The sequence below is a fragment of the Tamandua tetradactyla genome, chromosome 1 (genome assembly GCF_023851605.1).
Source record: "Tamandua tetradactyla isolate mTamTet1 chromosome 1, mTamTet1.pri, whole genome shotgun sequence".
Classification (NCBI taxonomy): domain Eukaryota; kingdom Metazoa; phylum Chordata; class Mammalia; order Pilosa; family Myrmecophagidae; genus Tamandua; species Tamandua tetradactyla.
In genome coordinates, this window is record NC_135327.1 from 130,308,754 (window position 1) to 130,324,350 (window position 15,597).

At 37.6% G+C, this 15,597-nt stretch overlaps 1 protein-coding gene across 1 annotated transcript in view; it reads left to right on the forward strand.

The window, feature by feature from the left end:
- ELAPOR2 (endosome-lysosome associated apoptosis and autophagy regulator family member 2) overlaps nucleotides 1-15,597 on the forward strand; it is a 217,837-nt gene that overhangs the window by 198,506 nt on the left and 3,734 nt on the right. Inside the window, exons 19-21 of the mRNA XM_077150709.1 lie at nucleotides 954-1,080; nucleotides 5,691-5,869; nucleotides 7,129-7,294. Of these exons, the coding sequence (XP_077006824.1) occupies nucleotides 954-1,080; nucleotides 5,691-5,869; nucleotides 7,129-7,294 (472 nt within the window). The remainder of the gene's footprint in view (nucleotides 1-953; nucleotides 1,081-5,690; nucleotides 5,870-7,128; nucleotides 7,295-15,597) is intronic.

Here is a 15,597-nt window from a genome sequence, read left to right on the forward strand (position 1 = left end):
CTTGACTTAGTGGAGCTGGAACTGTGGTAGTCAAATTAAGAGGCCCATATTCCTCTAGTTTTAATGAATTCATGAACAAAACAGCCGTTCCCACTAGAATCTTTCCAAATAGCGTCTTGCTCAGTTGCTACGGATTCTGTTCACAGTAACAGCAGGTCAACTTTGAACCATGCTGTGTTTATCTGTCCCTAAAATGAGAGAGGCAAGCTGACATCATGGGCGCACCCACCAGAAAGTGGAGCTTTACAAAGTCTCCACCCGGCCCTGACTGCTGGGTGGCTGAGTGTGGTCCGGCGCCTGTGCCTGATCCCATCATCTGCAGATTTGGGACAGTCACAGCCTCTCAAAGTCGTCCACAAGCCAAGGAAACCCAGGATCAGCTGCATCACTGAGCCATGTGCTGATCTGAGGGTTGTTTTATTTTTTCACTTTAGACGATTTCCCGATCATGTCTTTTCCCTGCCCCCAGAGGCTGTGATCCCATGCATCATTCTGTTCCCTAAGTCCCCCTTGCTTAAGTACATTACCGAGTGGAAGTCATAACTTCCTTAGCCTGTGAGATATGAGACGTTGACCACCGCATGCCTCCCTGGGTCCCCAGCATTCAGTTGCTGTCTTAAAGGTCGAGCAACAATAACCCATTTGTCACTTCCTTGCATTTCATCATACCATTTTATCCCTTCTGGCAGGAATGCCCTTGTTTTCTTTTCCCTCTATTCTTGCTAACTCCTACTGAAAATTCTGGACTTGGCTTAGGTATCACCTGCACCAAGAAGCCCTCCCAGAAGCTTTTTAATCATTACCTATTTGTGTCTGTCTCTTTTTTAGTTTTTTTTTTTTTTTCACATGTGCATTCCTAGTACCTCACATAGTGCTCCCCGTTATGAAATGGGAACTCAAATGTTAGTTGGACTGCATTGAATGTGTTACAAAAGCTGTTGTTTGTTTGTTAGCAAGTGCCCAGCAGGCACCTGTGATGGGTGCACATTCTATTTCCTGTGGGAGAGTGTCGAAGCTTGTCCTCTATGCACGGAGCATGACTTCCATGAGATCGAGGGAGCCTGTAAGAGAGGATTTCAGGTAAGGGATGAAGCTGTCTAAGCAGAAATGTGTCACTGAAGATATAATTGGTTCGTTCACACTAGACAGACTCAGATTCAGAGTCATGGCTAATGCTTGCAGTTAACTTAATGTGACATTAATATACATTTAAAATTAAATCTCATAGCTAAACTCCCAAATGTACTAGAATTGGGGAAAATGAATTCTGGCAAGGGAGTTGTAGGATACGGATATGGATATTTTATCTGGATTATAATGCAATGATATTATTAAACCAAGAAAAGGTTTATGTAGTGCAATTTTAATTAGGATGGGGATGGTATAACTGACCCACAAGAAATATGCCGGAAAAGTAAAGCATGCTTCAAAATTATGGTCTAGAATATGCAATAATTTTATTTGGCTAACCTGATAGAACAGTTATGCACGCAACAAAAATTGAGACCACTCCCTTGAACTGTCATGAGGCTGTTGGGACAGCTGCCCTGGGGTATGTCTCGATAGGGGATCCTGGAGGCCAGCTTACTCCAACAGAGGTATTATCAAAATGGCTAGGATTGAGAGTTGGGAAGAGACAAAAATATAAGCAGAAAGTCAAGTGGGAGTCTGGTCCAAAAGATGAAATGAAGAAAGACAAATAGTAAAGCCAGTGACCAGGAGAGTCGAGAGGAAGATTATTAGTTCTTGGGAAGCACTGAACATAAAGGTTAAAAACAGAGGCTCAAATCAGACAGCCTAACATCAAAGTCCCTTAGTGTTGGACTTTTCAGAAAAATTTGAAATCGATCTTTCTGTAAATAACTCTGTAATGAACATCCTTGTTGGAAATTTATTATGTTTATAGAGTTTTTACTGAAAAGAGATTAATTTGATACAAGGGGATGAATATTTGTAAGGTTCATGATACATATTGCCAAATTACTTGGATTGCGTCAATATGCATTTCTGCCAGTGATGTTTGAGAGAGCCTCCTTCACTGTACTAGCTCTAAATAGCATCATATCAAGAAACAACTTTGACTGCTTTAGGAGTATTGGCTTACCACCTCTCACTCCTCGAATTCTGTTGAAATGACAATAAATAAGTACTGTTGAAAATAAATTGGTACCACTTCTGGAACCCTCATGGAATTGGGCATCAGAGAGTGAGAATAATTTTACTGGGACTTCTGAAGGCCAGAGGTAGATGGGATAGGCCTGATTTCAGGCAAGTGTGGAGGGGAGAGTAGGCTAGAATGCTCACGGGAGCAAGAAGTAATGGAGGTAGGAGTCGTTCTGTCCAGGAATCTTGAAGTTGGCAGATCAAAAAGCATGAGGGCAAGAAAGGGGAAGAAACGAGGGTGCCTCCCCCCATCCTGTGCTTATAGTGTCTGGTAGTGGTGCTGTTCACCTTAAGAAAAAATGTTGAGGAGTATTATTTAAATTGATGCTTTTCAACCTCCAATGACAGTGAAGCAAGAAATACATTGTACATCAATCCCAGTGAACAGACACAAACTCAGAAACACAACAGTATAACTAAAAATGAAATTGTTTCATGACGCTTATTTTATATGATAAAGTACTAGCATAAAGTTAATATAAAATGTGTCTTTATTAATATTTTAATGCAACATAGGAAAATCCCCAAATTGACAGGACTTTAAAAAAGGAAATATTTTATTTAATTCATCATCACCTAGAGATGAGTTGATTTTTAGTCAGAACCCACAAACACATGGGACAATGCTGTTAATTGTCAATGACATCTAGCACTACTTTTTGTTTTTATTTTTAATTTTTTAAAACATTTTTAAATGGGTCAAAGATGACAATTCTAGGTTTACAAAAATGATTCTGTCTTAATCCTTGTGAAGATAATGATGTCCTTTTCTTCTCTGCAATGGAAATTCTTTATTCTTACTTAAAATTAGGATTTAAAAAAATCCTATAATCATTTTTCGAGTAAATGAAAAATCAAACTGCATTTCCTTTTTGGGGCACCAAATTTAACTTGAGGGTTTTGAAAAAGTAAATGATCTTTAATAGGAATTTTCTTTAATGTTCAATATTTCCCTTCTGGAAGATAATGTTTAGAGGTTTAAGAAAATGAAATCACAATAGTTCCTCTAATTTCATTTCATTCAGTTGTCCTCACTGATAAGATTCCCTTCAACATGCAGTAAAAATGTTGGAAGCAGATAGTTGCTAGGTTATTCTTTTCAAGTGTCTGCTTTTGACTCAAGAATGAGATCATTCTCGATCATTCTGATGTGTTTGACATGTTAAAATATATAATTTCTCCCTTTATTTCCAAATTTAATTTAAGAAATACCAAAAAAAGATCAGCTAAATATACCCTGATGTTATATCCAGATACCAATTTTGAAAATCTTTTCTAAATGAGATGGCATTCCAACTAGAAAAATGTACGGATCACTAGATTTCATACACCTTACTTAGAATATTCCATTGCAACAAATAAACTTTGATATGATGCAGTAAGTGAAAATGGTCATAATATTTCAAAATACTAGTTTGAAATATTTTAAAATATTAGTTCTTCAGTGAGCTTTGTATAATACAAATGAAAGCTTTCACTGGTTCCACTGTGGAACAAGGGTAAATTTTTTTTGGATGCCAAAGCTTCATGATAGAAAAAAAACTGATTATAAAATATTACTGAGTGTCTTTTAAATTCTTAATAACTCCACTGTGTCTCAGTCCTATTCTAACCTTATTTTGACTGGTAGTAAACTTCCTCAATTCGTTAAACATATCTAATCCAGTTGTGTATGAAGTTAAATTTACACAAGATTTCCACTACAGCCATGAGAATCTAAAAGAGCTGTGCCACTTGTGATATCAGTGCTCTTATCAAATTGGATCTCAAAAATCTATACCAGGTTGTAAATGTGTATTAAGCATTACTTCTGAACCTCATGCAGCAATAAAGATTTGAAGAGATACTGTGTTATCACTAAGAGGGATGTTTTTAATTTATCATCAAATTTATCTCACCGTGTGCACACAGTATTTCTGTATGCTGTAAGAATACACTTTTCAGCTTCAGCATCAGCCGTTTTCTCACTTGACAATGATATGTGACTGAAAGAAGAGATAAGGCCTTTTAATTAACAATTATAGAATGATCTAAGACATTTTGCTGATATGGTTTTTTTTTTTTACAATATTCAGGGAGCTTACTGAAAAATTGTGTTCTGAGTTACAAATACCTTTTTAATTTTGAAGTTTTAAGATTTTGTTTATGACAGGCACATTAGTGCTTGCCATTTTACTGAGTGCTGTATGTTTGATAAATCAGGCAAACTCTCACATAGACTTTTTTCTTATTAGAATGCAATTCCAGTGAAATCCAAAGTTTAACTAGAATCAACATTTTTCTTAATATTGTTATTATATATACTTCCAGATGTAGCATTTGAACTTGAATATGCTTGCACATTTCTCACCTCTTCATTCTTTTTACTTGTAAAAATAATGCAGTCCACTTCACAAGTATATTTTACAACTGTCATACGTTAAAAGATATTTCGATCACTCATGTCCTTTCTAAAAAATATGTTAGAAATTCTTTTCCAAACCTTGGTTGAAACTTTTGCTCAAAATAGATATGATTTTCTTATGCATCATTTCATGACTTAACATAAATTTTATTAACATAAAATCAAACGTTTATGGTGTTATCCTTCTGTTAGATTATTGATCGAAGGTGCCCATTATACACCAGAAAATCTAATGAGACACCAATGAATGAAAGATATAATGCCCTGTTCTTAGGTAGTAGGTGTAATTGTTATGCAAATTGCTACTGGCTACTGTGCATGTTGAAATATATAAGGAATCACACACTATACTCTGGTTTTCCTTTCTGATCTGCCATATGACTTCTATTTATTCTTAAAAATTGCTGATTGAGACCCAGTGTATTGATTTTATTATCCACCATTCAGTTGTAATTTGCAGGTTGAAAACATTGTCTTCCAGAATATCATGTACTTTGGTAGCATGAGAGTACCTTGTATGGGTAGTGGTGACCCAAAGAATGCTGTCCTTATTTTAGCACGGAGAGGAGGACTGTACACCGCATCCTGCCTGCACACCAGTCACTGAGTCTGCCAGTCATTGGGCATCTAACATGCCCAAGGCCCAAGATCTGCTCTTCTCCTCAGGGAGGAAGTGCACTGGGGAAATGGACCTATCTGATGGGCAGGTGAAAATCCCTGCCAGTTAACTGGAATAGCCAATCTAAGCTTTCATTTAAAAGTATGAATAAAAAATCATGGATCATCAGAAATTTGAGGAAAGTAGTTCTAAAGATGTATACAGATGGGGTCTTTTTTTTTTTCTCACTTCTTCAGCATGTAGCAAGCCCTTCTTATCTGACAACCCATGTCTTTATTTGGTTTTGTTGCATTTTCATTTATTATTTACCTATTCACTCTCTTCTCCCCTTCTAGACCTTCTATTAGATGGATGCAGAATTTCACAGAATAATCCTCTGTTTCTACTGTGAATAAAAGCAAACCCCTTTTTATTTCTATGTGGGAAATTGACATTGTATTGCATCTAACTTTCACAATTGGAATCTCTTTTCTCATATCATCTCTGTGTTTTTTTTCTTTTAAGGAAACCTTATATGTATGGAATGAACCCAAATGGTGCATTAAAGGAATTTCTTTGCCTGAGAAAAAGCTATCAACCTGTGAAACAGTTGATTTTTGGCTAAAAGTGGGAGCAGGTGTGGGAGCTTTCACAGCCGTTTTGCTGGTGGCTTTAACTTGCTACTTCTGGAAAAAGAATAAAAAGTAGGTAACCTTATTGGAGTTAAGTCTATATGACCTGTAAGTACTGGTATATCATGAAAATTTTAGACTTAATCATTATATCTAAAAGATTCTCTCATAGATATGAGAACTTTGTCCTGGTGAAGAAATGATAGGAAAAGCCTGTATGAAAGCAAGCAGAGGAACCAGCTGCTATTCTGATAACAGATCTCAGAACATTAGAGATCATCGAATTAGATCCTTTTATTAAACAACCTAAGAAACATGGTTGCTCAAGTAGATGGTAGCACAACTGAGACTAGCCGACAGATTTTCTTCCTTTCTTTTGTTTTATCATCATTGTCTTTTTACTCCACTTTTTATTTTTCAATTTCTGTGAGCAGATTTTTTCAAAGACACAGACTAAGTATATATATTATATTTCTTTACCCCAGGTATCCAAGAATCTGGAGTTGAATATTGAGTCTAATCCCTGAATGTGTATTTATCTTTTGCATGATGTGAATCTTTTAAAATGATTTACATGTCAATGGGACTGTAAAATTTTATATTATAATATTGAGGGGACAATTGTAATGTCTGGGGTGGTAAGAGACTCTGCATTAGTGTGGTACATTTGTTACAGTTGTTGAAAGAATATTATATTTGTGCGTTTAATTATAGTCTATGATTTAAATGGACCACATTAATGCAAAGGTGTTAATAGTGGGAGGGGTATATAGGAACGCTGTATTTTCTGCATGATTTTTCTATAAACGTGTAACTTCTCTAATTAAAATCTAAGATAAGAAAGAATACTAGAGAGACAGGAAAGATCAAGTTACTTGCCTGTTTAGCATTCTTATCTTTATGAACAAAACTTTTAAAACCTTATAGTGAATTAGTTTTCAAATATCCATAAATTAAGAAAATGCATTCAGATCTCAGGGTTTTTCTTTGTTTTCCAAAAGTTTTTCATAAATGAACAGTTCAGTCAAGGCAAAATAAGATATAGACTTAATGGTATTGCATTGACTCTGAATTACTGGAAAAGATTTGGGTATAGATGGTGGCTAAATGAATAAACATAAAGTTGTGTAGCTATTGGTGAGGGGAATTTTTTTGTGGAGCAACTGTACTACAAAGCGATTTAATAAACTGGAGTATGACCACCTAAAATAATCATTAATTTATATTGAAATAAACTGCCTCTTTCTTCCCTTGCCCTCTACTTCCCTTTGTCCCCCCTTCTGTTCCCGCCTCCCTCCTCTCTCTCTTTTTCTTTCTTTCCCACACTTTAGACTGGAGTACAAATATTCAAAATTAGTAATGACAGCTAACTCAAAAGATTGTGAACTTCCAGCTGCAGACAGTTGTGCTATCATGGAAGGAGAAGATAATGAAGATGAAGTTGTATATTCTAATAAAAAGTCACTACTGGGAAAACTCAAATCCTTGGCAACAAAGGTGAGAGCCGAATTTTAACCTGGTATTACTGTGCATTTACAAATGAGGGGGTCATCTTGGCTTATTGGTAGCCCTTTGATTCAATATATCTCTATCTCAGTAGGTATATAACCAATCGAAATACTCTTAGAAGTACATAATGATGTAAATAACAAGAATATTCACTGTCACATTGTTTTCACTAGTTAACAAAGCAGAAACAACCTTAAACACCATCCATAAAGAATTAGATAAGTATTTTTCATATTTGAAAGCAGTAAAATACTGTACAACTCAGCAGCTATTAAAGATTTAGATACTTATATGTACTGTAATGAGAAACTGTGTCCATGATAAACATCTACATGTGAAAACAACATGTAGATTATCACAGTTCTATTAAATAAACATTTTTGTTAGTATATACATAACAAAAACCTGGAAGAATATGCACCAAACTAACAGAAGTTGCATTTGGGGAATAAGGAATTCAAGACAATCTTTAGCCTTGGAAGTAATACATTTTTGTAATATCTGAATTTTCACAAAGATAATGTATTATTTTTTAATTCTAAAAATGGAAATGTTTGGGGTTAATAAAATATCTTATTCATTCATACTTTTCTTTGTTGTTTTTATTTTACAACAAGATTGTATTCACCACATTGTAAATGTAATTAGCACAACTGAATTATATATTGGAATGTGGTTAAAAGGGGAAATTTTAGGTTGTAAAAATGTTACTAGGATAAAAAAAAAACAACAACAACATAGAAACAAACAACCTAAAACTAAACCTTAGTGTAAACTATGGACTATAGATAATAGTCAATTAGAATAATATTGTTTCATTAATTGTTAACAAAGGGAACACACTAAAGTGTTAATAATAGGGGAAACTGTGTTTTCTGAGTGAGTTTTCTGTAAATCTATATCTTCTCTAAAAAATATTTGAAGGAAGGAAAGGACATGAGGGAAACTTCAGGGGTGATGTTAATATCCTATCTTGATAAGATTTCAGGTTGCCCAGGTGTCTACATCTCTCAGAAACATCAAATGGTATACTTACAATGTATGCATTTTACTGTATGTAAAACTTTTACCAAAAGAAACTACAAAATTTGGCATTCTCATCAATGATATGTATCCATAATTGTTTAGGTGTGCCATTAAGTGGAATTGTAACTCGCTTGGAAATACATTATCATCAAGTAGATGGGTAAGTGGATACAAGGATGGATAGATGAAGAGATATATTATAAAGCAAATCTAAGAAAACTTGGATAGTACGTATACAATCCTTTCAACTTTTATATATTATTTCAAAATTCCATTTTAAAAAGTGAAAAAGATTTATTATACAGACTAAAACTGCTACTCAAAATAAAACGTGCTAAACTAAATCTCCTCAGAGAGAAAAACTCCTCCATCACATCTCCTGTGATTTTTATCAAGAATCTTTTAGAGCTTTAAATTCTCTGGACACAATAAAACAATAGAGGAACACTATAATGTTTATATAATGCTTTCACCTACTCCCTTCCCTTGAATAATTCTCAGTTTTTCTTTAAGTTTTAGCTTAGAGGTCACTTTGCCATTAGAGTCTTTCCTGACACCTGAACACTTCCCTCACTACAATGGGGAATCCTTGGATCAAACCAGTCAAGTGAGGCTGAGAAAATCACTATTGGTAGCACATTCTCCACAGGACTCATGTTTCTGCATGTCTAGTGAGGAAGACACTGACTACCCTTTGTTCCAGATAATTTTCTCAAAGATGTTTGGATAACAAAATGCCTTGGATGATAGAGCTAGCATCTCCGTCTGTAGCAGAGGGAAGTCATGCTGGCTGTGCAATATAATAAAGGCAACATCTCCCTCTGGGGGAAATGGCAGACACACTTACTGACTATTATAAAGATTCCAGTTCTCCAAGTTGAAGGTTCCACTTCTCTAATGCAACCCACTCTGTGTAGAGTTCCCTGAGACTAATTCCCATAGGAAATCTTAGTGAGGCATTGACTAATATGTGGTCACATACTGCCCAAGATTGAGTTTACAATGCTTGTAAATGATGAAGTTCATTGGATCAAAAGTAATCTAGACAGGGTGGGCCACTGTGGCTCAGCAGGCAGAGTTCTCACCTGCCATGCTGGAGACTGGGTTTGATTCCCGGTGCCTGCCCATGCATTAAAAAAAAAAAAAAGTAATCTAGATAAATTAGCGTGATCTGCCACACCTTGGACATTTTTCCTACCTTTTATTTTAAGACCAGGCATTAACTTAGTTGCTATCAAGACAACGGAGCAAGAAATGCTCTGGATTAAGGAAGATTGTTTTAAAAAGGCTCCAATATGTGAGTCAAGCCTGGATCAGCAAGAGGACATGAAACCTGCTCCGTTGGCCAGAAGGCAATGTGACTGTGGCTTTAGTGTCAAGGGGTTTCTAAAGTTGAAATACATATCAGTTGAACGTCACTGTTCAACAGAGGGCTTTGGGTAGACCAAAATTTTGGAAGTTTGGTTGGTTGGCTCATGGGTAGCTGCTAAGCTGCTCAGAAACAAAAGCAAATGCAAAGTCTGGCTTACTATCATAGAGATTCTCTTTCCCTCTGCACCCCTGATCTCTCCTTCCCCATCTATTTTGACTGCAGCTGCTTTAAGGAGAAAGACCATTTGGGGAGGAACCAAAGCTTTCCTGTCACCAAGAGAGACCAAAGGTTGTACATACCCATCTGAGTCTACTTGAAAAACATTAGGGCGGGGAAACACCCAGATTTGTATGACTCTGCTGGAAGCTGGTACCTAAGTCACCATCCTGCCTGAACTTATGGGGGGCAGAAGCATCCGAATTCCACTGATGGGGTTTAGGCCACATTTACAATGGGGAAGGAAAAGCAATGTGACCTTGTGTGTGTGGTTCTATATGCAAATTCAGGATATATGTTGTGTTTACTTCTTCATCTGATTACAAATATATAGTAGGAATTGGTGTTATATGCTTGTACTCTGCATCTCATAAGTGCCAGAGAGACTCTTGATGGAGAAAAGCCTCGTGTAGAGAAGGGTAGTGGGTACTCCAGGGATGTCTAACTCCTCTGCCATTTGCAGCATACAAAGAGTCAGGAGTTTGCACAAATGCCTCTACCTTCTGATGCTGAAACCATTCACTATAAAATGAGGTCCTGATGGTGGCAAGTCAGAAGCCTCAGTCTCAACTGCTCTGCCTGTGTGGTCATTGCCAACAGTGATGAATGATATATCCCCATAAAATTCCAACCCCCTACAACTTCAGGGGCCTGCTCACTAAGTAAAGTTCCTTGTGAGTTTGTAGGCAGAGTTACAGTACTAAATCTATCTGACATTCAAGTTAAAATGGTCCAGCACCTCATCACATTCTTTGCTGCTGGAGGCAGGACAGGCCTCACTCAGGCATTCTGCTTGCTCCTTTTTATCAACTAACTGGCAAAGCAGCATCCTTTGAGTTAGGCTCAAACCAACAGGCTGTGTTAGAAGTTATCCAGAAGCTGTGGCAAACTCTACCTTTGGGGCCCCACAACCCTAATGACCACTTTGAGCCACAATTCTTTGTGATGATTTTGCCAATTCGATACCCTGGCAAATGGAGGAGGCCTCTCTGCCAGTGTACCCTTTGGTGTATTGGACTTATCATCACCTTCACAAAGCTACCAGGTATACTCCTTCTGTAAAGCAGCTATTAACTTGTAATTGGTTTCATGCCTTACCCATCCAGACCTTGTGATTCTGTTACCTGATAGTCCCATGCATGTTGGGTCAACAAGGGAAGGGCACAATAAGCCTCATTTGTCAAATATAACTGGTGTATTCAAGAATACGTCTGACTTTGTCAGAGCAGCATCTCTGTGCCACCTGAAAACATGACAAATTTCCCTTTGAGAGAACCTCGACCCCTTTCCCCCCACCAAAAAAATCCACTGGTTCAGTGGAACTCTCAGTTCATCATGGTTCTTCCAAATACCTGGCTTGGTTCACTGATAGTTTGGCTAAGCTGAAACCCAATGGTATCCATTGGACTGCTGCAGCTGTTAGTTCTCAGCACTAGAATGCATAACTGAAAATAGATGAGACTGCTGCACTTGGTGGGGAGAATTCAAGGCTATTCCCCTTGTATCTCTGGCCATTATTTCCCTTCATGAAGCTTGTCATATTTTCACTGACTCTTGGGTGGTTGCCAGTGGCCTAGATGTTTGGTCTTCCACTTGGAAATACAGACTGGCAGATTAATGATACCCCTTTTTTGGGCCACAAACTTTGAAAGCAAATCTATAATCAAATTGTCTGGTCACTCGTATAGATGCCCATAGAAAGGACCCATTCTCTGAAGAGCCCAATAGACTCAATCTCTAATAGAGATTGTACCAGACAGCTTATCATGAATATGGCATGGATCCATCATCCTACAGTACAACACAGCTGCCATCAGAGTCTGGGCACAAAATAAAGCATTCAATTTTTTCAATGCCAGACTTGTGACTCATGCCAAAAGCTGGCCAGTTTCTCCCTGGCAAATTGATTATATCACATGTTCAACCCCCTCTTTGGGATATTTGGGAAACCACTGCTGTCACTCTTTTAACTTAGTATATTGCTGTTCCAGTCGCATCAGCTAACTCCAGTCACACCATTATGGCTCTTGAAACAAAACTGCATCATGTTTGTGGTGTCCTGGACCATTTTCAGTCTGACTATGGTGCACTTTTTATTCCCCTAAACTACCAAGAAATGGATTGAGAACAGAAGAATTTGATGGACTTTCCACACTTCTTACCATCCACAAGCATCTGGTATCAATGAGGATTGGCACAGCCTCCTCAAAAATTGACTCAAAAAGATTTCTGACTCTATCTCCCTTACCCTCTCCTCATATACACATCCTGGTAAGGCAGTTTGGTTATTGAATAAGGATGACTCCAGAAAGGAATACTTTCTTCTTGGCCATGTCATTGGTAATAATCAGGAAGAAAGGAATAGGAGGTTGCATAAACTCATCTATAAATTTGGGATTCTGCCCTGACTACTCCTGGGCATGATGTATCTTTCTTTAGTCAACAGCAACTCGCAATTCACCGAGTACATCCTCTGAGTGGTAGCCCAATCAGAGGAGCCTGGGAGATTTAAATTTAATTCTAGCTTAGCTACCATTATTGTTTTGCTGGACTGTTATGATCTTAGATCAAAAGTATAATGACCAGTTGGTTGAGTACATTGCTCACAGTGCATAAAAGCAGAAAATCTTCTGAGTTTCTGTAAGTTCTAAAGAAAATGTCCTTGTCCTTCTTACACCTGAATATTCTTGGGGGAAAGGTATGTGTGCCAGTAAGGGAGGGTTGTAAATAAGGTAGAATTATAGCTATTAGAATGGGACAAGATGATTTGGTGGTAGTAGAAGAAAAAGCAGTTTGATAAAGGTATGCCTTAGATGTTAGGAGGTCAAAAAAGAGAGAGACATTAATGATTATCATTTTTAGAGCCACCCTGTCCCCTTCCTTATGTGGGAAAATGCCCTGGGTGCCTCTCTGAAACTGTTATAAGTAACATACATCTAACTCAAGGCTAGATCTGCCAAAACCACCAGATGGCTATAACCGTAAGTTGATTGCCATTCCCCATAAATTTGCCAAGAAATCTATTGGACAAATCAGGGAAAGGCCCCAGCTTCTGCTCCAGAATAACACTTATCAACATCTCTATTCTCATAGCCATCATTCTATCATTCGATGGGGTGAAGAGGTACTACCCACTTCATGGTGTGGACAAACAGGACAAGTTGGACTAACTTTCCCCATGCTGCCTATCATAGGTCCCATGTGGGGCGGGGCACAATAATTATAAATAGTAAGTTCTTCCCAGAGACACCATATATATTTCCATGACAGTACTTTTGTGTGGAAGTCAGGTGTTAACTTGCCTTCCTCCTAAAAAGCATCATGGCTTGTATCTCAGGAGCAAAGGAGCCCTTCAACTGTTCATGGAAAAATCCTCAATAGATCATATAGCTCTTAGATAACTGCAAGGATCTTTCTAAATAAGGCTATCATTGGTTACCCTGAGGAAGTCCCTAAAGGAATACTTGACTCATGGGAGGCATCCAATTAGAGAAGGTGATGTGAACTTTTTCTCTGACTTTAGCTGAAGCGATCAATGGTATTGGTCACCATCAATTCACTGTCTGTATATGTTATGGACAATATAATTGTCCTCTAGTTCCTCCTTGAAGATCAAGGCAAAGCCTGTACGACTGCTAATACATTTTGCAGTTGTAATGTAGTTGGCTTCTCTTGGCCCTAGATCAATCCTGTTTATGTGTAAATGTCATCTGGCTCTCTTCACATCACTCTATGGGAACTGGGGCCTTGGGAACTAAGTCTCAGGTGTCACACAAATACCCAAAGTTCCAGGGAACAACCAGGATATACACAAATAGCTCAGTATCTCAGAATTTAGAAATAGCAGTTATAACTCCTGAATAGATGTGACTGCTGTAAGAGCTTACAATCTAAGAACCTTTATAATAGGACCCAAACTGATGACCCATTCTCTCGCTCAACTTCAATTATCTGAGTTTGTATATTATAGTTAGTCCATACGAGTAAGGCATGTTAATATTTGTCTTTTCATTTCTGACTTATTTGTTTCAACATACTGTCCTCAAGTTTCATTTACCTAGTTGCTTGCATCACAACTTCATTCCTTCTTGCAGTGGCTCAGTAGTAGTACATTGTTTGTATCATACTTCCCCCTTCCATTCCTCAGTCGTGTATCCTTAGGTCACCTCCAGTCATTGCAAATCATGAACACTGCCACCATAAACACCAGTGTGCAAACATCCATTTGTGTCCCCACTCTCAGTATTTTCAAGTCTACACCTAGTAATGGGGTTGCAGGATCATATGGCAACCCCACCCCTAGCCTACTATGGAGCCACCACATTGCCCACTAGAGTCTAAGCCACTCTGCTTACCTACGAACAGTACATGTCTTTCTCCACATTTTCTCCAGCACTTGTATCCCTCTGTTCATTTTTTAATAGCTTTATTCACACGTCATATAATCCAACCTAAGTAAAAAAAAAATCGGTGGTTCCCAGTATAATCACATAGCCGTGTGCAGGCAAGTTCTTACAGAGCCAGTCAGCCAGAGAGCTGAGGGGATCTGCTCTTTGCTCTCCCAGGGCTTGTCATCTTAGCCTGAGCAGGGAAGAGTGATATGTTTGTGTTCACACTGTGATATTTTTCTATAATCCGGCCCTTATAGCCCTAAAGCAAAATCTAATGTCCTAGACTTCTCCACTCAAATGAGAGAAAACACAAAATCAAGTTTATTCTTTCTGACAGCTATTCAGTGTCAGCTTCCTTTTATTTTTTTGTTTCAACTCCTCTACTTCAGACTGCATCCATACAACCTGTGAGTTGTCTGCTTCCCTTTCCATTTTTTTTTTTTTAAGAGTTACGGTTCTAGTTCTCTTCATATTTATTATTTTCAAGAACACCACCCCTCCTTTTCCAATAGCTTTGAAAAGCTTTTTCTAACTCTCACAATTAAAATCCCACCTATTTCTCTTTCCCCACATTAAAGAAGAATTCATTTAGTCTACATTTTAAACAAATTATCTAAGAAACCCTAGCAATATCTTGTTTAAATTTTTGGTTATCTGAGATGACTTAGCTAATATTTTTATTAGGCATGTACTGAAAATATTTTCCTAAAACATATCAGTGAACTCAAATGGTAGTATATCTTATTTGTAATCTTATTTATTTCTGCTGTTATTTTTCTTATTATCTAGAATATGTTATCTTTAGAATATTTCATTTCTGTCCATTCTGTTATGTCCTCAATTAATATGGCAAGGTCACATATTTCAACACTGTTCTAGTTTGCTAGCTGCTGGAATGCAATATACCAGAAACAGAATGGCTTTTAAAAAGGGGAATTTAATAAGTTGCTAGTTTACAGTTCTAAGACCAAGAAAATGTCCCAATTAAAACAAGTCTATAGAAATGTCCAATCAAAGGCATCCATCCAGGGAAAGATACCTTGGTTCAAGAAGGCCAATGAAGTTCAGGGTTTCTCTCTCAAGTGAGAAGGCACATGGCGAATACAGTCATGGTTTCGGCTGGAAGGGCTCATGGTGAGCATGGTGTCATCTGCTAGTTTTTTCTCCTGGCTTCCTGTTTCATGAGGCATCTTCCTTCTTCATCTCCAAAGGTCTCTAGCTGGTGAACTCTGCTTCTCATGGCTATGTTGTTCTGCCCTGCTCTCTCTGAATCCCTCACTTTCTCC